Here is a 4,805-nt window from a genome sequence, read left to right as displayed (position 1 = left end):
ATTGTACTTCTATTATAGTATATTCATTCCTGTACTATTGAACATTTTCTACTTTACTATTTTGCATTTTCTGCTAAAGTAATACCTTTTCACAGATTACAAATTGTGTTATGTTTACAGCTCGCTCACACAATAGAGACCGTCTGCACAATTGGTTGCATGGTTTATTTATAGCAAATGCCAGAAGATTTAAGAAGTAATATACAAGAGGTTAAACTGTTGGAAATATTCTATTAAAGTTAAATCTATGCAGAAAATTGTAACCAATATTTCCAGTGTCAACTTCTGTCAATCAAGGATCATCAATGGTAAAAAGTAATTGCCTTTTTTTTCTAATACATAATGTGGTGGTTCATTTACATTGGAAAATCACACTGCATCGCAAAGAAACTTGTACATAACATCATGCAGCAACAACAAAATTACATTTGCAAAACAGTGCACAGATCTGCTGTCTTGTTTCCCCCTCTGAAATGATAATAATAATCCTGCATTTGATATAGCGCTTTTCACGTCGGGAGGACGTCCCAAAGCGCTTCACAGAACACACTGTAAAGTGAATTGACTGTATATTTGTAGGTGAACGCGGCAGCCAATTGCGCACAGCAATGTCCCACAAACAGCCGTAGATTGAAAATGACCAATTTAATTATTGTTTTGGTTTTTTTGGAGGAATTATTATTAGGCTCTGTGTGAAGTAAGGAAACTTGCCCAAGGTTTCGCCCTCTGCCTGGAATTGAACTCAGGTCTCACTTGCAAAGCGAGTGTTCTAACCACTGAGCTACAGGACTCCGTAATAATTATCCATTTTAATCAATATAACTTTGTGCATAAATGTTATTTACTGAGTTACCAGCAATAGAGTCTGCCAGTTACTGATCATATGATGTATTTAAAGAACTATTGTTCGATTCCATTACTTTGTGAATACCATTCATTTGATTTTTTTATGCCGATTAAAATGCAGTTGAAACACAGCTGTACAGTTAACCGTATCTATAAGTGCAAAACATGATTGAGTTTCCTAGATTTTTTTTTCTTGTCCAGTAATGCATCAAACTACCTACACAAAAACATGAACGCTTGTTTGGACAATTGTTTTCATCTTGTGTCCAAAAAATAAATGTTGATTTTATGAACCGTATTTAGCTGGAGAGAGTTGAGAAGGCAGACCTCTGGGATGAGAGGCTGCATACTTCCAGATTGGTGAAAGAACTCCCTGTGGTGCTTGTGCACTCTGGACAAGAAGAACTGGAGCCAATGACATTCTTAAGCCTATGCAATGCGATTATCAGTAGCAAAAGCAAAAAAGCCAACAAACTCAGGAAAATTGACACATATATAAAGACATTTGATAAGTGGCTGATAGATGAAGCCACTGCTGTGTTGATGGGCGTTGGGTAAGAGACATCAATTGTTTCATTTCCAGAGTTCTCACTGAAAGATTCGACAGCTGTTTGAACAGAAGACATTTCCAATATTTATGAGAAAGGGCACGCAGCAGGCTTCAGACTTCCAACAGGTTTTGCACAAGGTGTCTGAGCGTTTTCACCGGTTTCCAATCTGTGGTTAAAGCTTTGATATTTGAAGAGAAAAAGTCATAGTGGGAGCCAAATCCAGCTACGGAATAAGGTGTAATGCTGTGTCTAGGAGAAGAAAAATACACTAAAATACTGTAATAAAATTACAAACCAGGAAAATAATAATCTGCAAAGGAAAACACCATCAGAACCCATCTGACCCTGCTTTAAAGCAGAACCAAAGACTAGATAACATCAAAATAAGTCAAATGATTAATTTGTGCTTAATTACCTTGATTTTCAGATCACTGTGTTCAATAGTCCTTTGATTTGGTGATTTAGTTCAGAACAATATTGCAGACGCAGGAGCTTGTCTCACTACCCAAAAGAATGTAACTGCAGCTGGTTCGAAGTGACACTGACTGCTAGTTTTAAGACTAGATGTGATCATCAGCCCTTCTGCTGTTGTTGAGAACACACTGGCATCCTTGGCAATTTTCCTAAATGACTCTAAGCATCACTGACCACCTGAGTGTTTGAGGCACAGAAATGTTGCATGCCTCAAACATTATATTTTTGAGCACTTATCCAAGTTAATTAATCTCAGGCTCATTATAATGTTACAAATTTGTCTATTAAGATTGATGAAAGCTTTGTTAGAAATATTGGAGATCTTTGATATATCAATTCTAATTAATTGCTTACGCAATAGCACAAATTTTAATAAAATATCTTGCTTGGAAATAGAACCTACAAAAATAAGACAATAAATAATAAGCTCGTACTCACTTTCACACCCTTCCCATTTCTTCAATACATAGAATCATTGATGTCTCGTAATAAAACCTTCCGGTTTTCACCGTTTCGGTGATACTATATGAAATGATGGCATTCTGATGCATGTTACGAGATTATTAAATATTAATCAAGATGCAGAAAAATCCTACATTAACAAGTCATAGGCATAGATTTAGATGCACAATTGGTGATATATTAACCTCATTCTCAGCTAAGGTTTTGGGAACTTTCTAAGTGCAGATCATTTACAAAATGAGCAGGCATGTCAAGCTGTGCTTCTGTAATGTATCTCTTGGAGAGCTTCTTTCCAAGTTGCTGGTCCTGTTGACTGGAGAATATATTAAAGAAAAGAAAACACTGTCTAGACAAATCTCTCTGCTCAGCCCCTTTTCTCTAAAAAAAAGGCCTTTTATTATAGCTCTGCGAATCAGGATGACTGTACAATACAAATTTACATTTCTATAGCACCTTTCATGTTTGGAGGACATCCCAAGGCACGGAACAGTCCAGGGTTTACACCCGATCAGGGATTGGTGGGGCGTGGAATGGGAGGGAGGGCGCACTATACTATGAGGTGGAGTGACTGTTGTTTTTGTGAGCGAATACTTTTGAGCCCAGAACCACAATAAATTGCGTTAGCATTGCAACCAAACAAAATACATTTTCTATCTCCTCACTGGGAGATTCAATCCCAGGGGTGTTGTATAATTTAAATGGGGATGAAAACTGTGGTATACTTTTTTAATTGGCTCATGGTGAAACAGTTTATTTGTAGTTTCCTTATCATTTAATTTTTTTTTCTGGTGTCATTAAAATGTAGTGTAATTAACTATGTTTGCATTCATGCAACCAACCTGCACTCTTGGGCACTGGAGCATATATGCCAATAACTTGGGAACATCTGGGTCACAAAACATTTTATCAATCATTTGTTACAAAATTGTTTTTGTAATAATGATTCAAGGGTATATGGAATACCGTACTAGCTTTAGACATTTAACAGTAAACCTGCTGATGCTTTGAACTTAAATATAAATTTAAATATAAATTTTGAAAGATTTCATATGTCATGTGGTGGTGGTTGACTTTGTCCCCTAATAAAGATTGTGGATGATGGTTCCTTGCCTGTACGACTCTGGGAAATGGAGCCATCAGCATAATTATTATTATATGTGCAATTTTTAAAAAAAATTCTCCACACCTTCTGAAGATGCTGATGCACCCTGAGGGATCATTCCAAGGTGTTTCTCACTCCCAAGATACATTGTACAAGTAGATATTCTTCATATGTGATATTGGACAATGAGTGTTGGTAGGCTACGTGACCATGTGACAATGGCAACGTGATCCATTGTAGCTGAGCCTGATCCTGTTCACACTTGGTGTCTGCACAGCAACATTTTTCAACAATAACTTGCATTTATATAGTGCCCTTCACTCAGGGTAGCGTCTCAAAACAAGGCTCACTAGGGATCAGAAGTAAGACACATTGTCTATCTTAGTCTCCATCTTTATTTCTCCCAAGTTCAAATTTGTGGAGTCCTGTAGCTCAGTGGTTAGAGCACTCGCTTTGCAAGCGAGAGACCTGAGTTCAATTCCAGACAGGGCGAAACCTTGGGCAAGTTTCCTTACTCCACACAGAGCCTAATAATAATCCCTCCAAAATCAAAAACAATAATAAATTGGTCATTTTCAATCCATGGATGTTTGTGGGACATTGCTGTGCGCAATTGGCTGCTGCGTTCGCCCACAAATATACAATCAATTCACTGTACAGTTGTTCTGTGAAGCGCTTTGGGACGTCCTCCCGACGTGAAAAGTGTTATATCAAATGCAAGGATTATTATTATTATTTATTGAAATTAATTATCTCCTACGGCATTCCTAAATTGAAGACTGAAGCAAATTGTAACACTTATACTGCAGCTCTGCATGAGATCAGCAAACACAGCATAAACTACAAGATCGAACCTGGGACTTTTTGGTCTGTATTGCTTAGTTTCTAACTTGGTAATAGGGTTACCAATTGAGCTTTTAGGGATCTTGCAAGCGAGACACTTGGGTTCAATTCCAGGCAGGGCGAAACCTTGGGCAAGTTTCCTTACTCCATACGCCTGATAATAATCCCTCCAAAAAAACAACAAAAAAATAATAAATTGGTCATTTTCAATCCATGACTGTTTGTGGGACACTGCTGTATGCAATTGACTGCTGCGTTTCTCCCACAAATATACAGTCAATTCATTTTACAGCATATTCTGTGAAGCACTTTGAGACATCTAGAAGACGTGAAAAGCACTATATCAAATGCAAGGATTATTATCTTGAAGCAAGATGTATTATATAATTGGCAAAAAATTAAATAAAAATAAAAATTTCTGCTTGAAAGCAGACCAGTCAGAGATAAAAATGCACAAAATAAGTGTCCGACAAGTGTTTCTGCTAATTACAAGCTTGGAATTGGGACATTTTAATTCACAAGTTTTA

At 37.0% G+C, this 4,805-nt stretch overlaps 1 protein-coding gene across 1 annotated transcript; it reads right to left on the bottom strand.

The window, feature by feature from the left end:
• Window positions 1-1,145: 1,145 nt before the first annotated feature.
• LOC103177240 (serine-rich and transmembrane domain-containing protein 1) lies at window positions 1,146-3,583 on the bottom strand. Its single transcript, XM_007891314.2, has 2 exons — window positions 3,520-3,583; window positions 1,146-1,453 (listed from the first exon to the last, which is right to left on the bottom strand). The coding sequence occupies exons 1-2, from the start codon at window positions 3,581-3,583 to the stop codon at window positions 1,146-1,148; spliced, it is 372 nt and encodes a 123-aa protein (XP_007889505.1).
• Between the last annotated feature and the right edge of the window lie 1,222 nt (window positions 3,584-4,805).

This window comes from Callorhinchus milii, unplaced genomic scaffold, assembly GCF_018977255.1.
Source record: "Callorhinchus milii isolate IMCB2004 unplaced genomic scaffold, IMCB_Cmil_1.0 Scaffold4, whole genome shotgun sequence".
NCBI classification, from domain to species: Eukaryota; Metazoa; Chordata; class Chondrichthyes; order Chimaeriformes; family Callorhinchidae; genus Callorhinchus; species Callorhinchus milii.
The sequence above is the reverse complement of the archived record's forward strand: the minus strand, read 5'-3'. Positions and strand labels throughout refer to the sequence as shown.

Excerpts from the sequence above, each read along its gene's own strand:
- LOC103177240 (XM_007891314.2), bottom strand. The coding sequence starts at position 3,583 with ATGTATCTTGGGAGTGAGAAACACCTTGGAATGATCCCTCAGGGTGCA. Across the intron at positions 1,454-3,519 it reads TGCATCAGCATCTTCAGAAG|CTGTCGAATCTTTCAGTGAG; the intron begins GTGTGGAGAATT and ends CTGTTCAAACAG.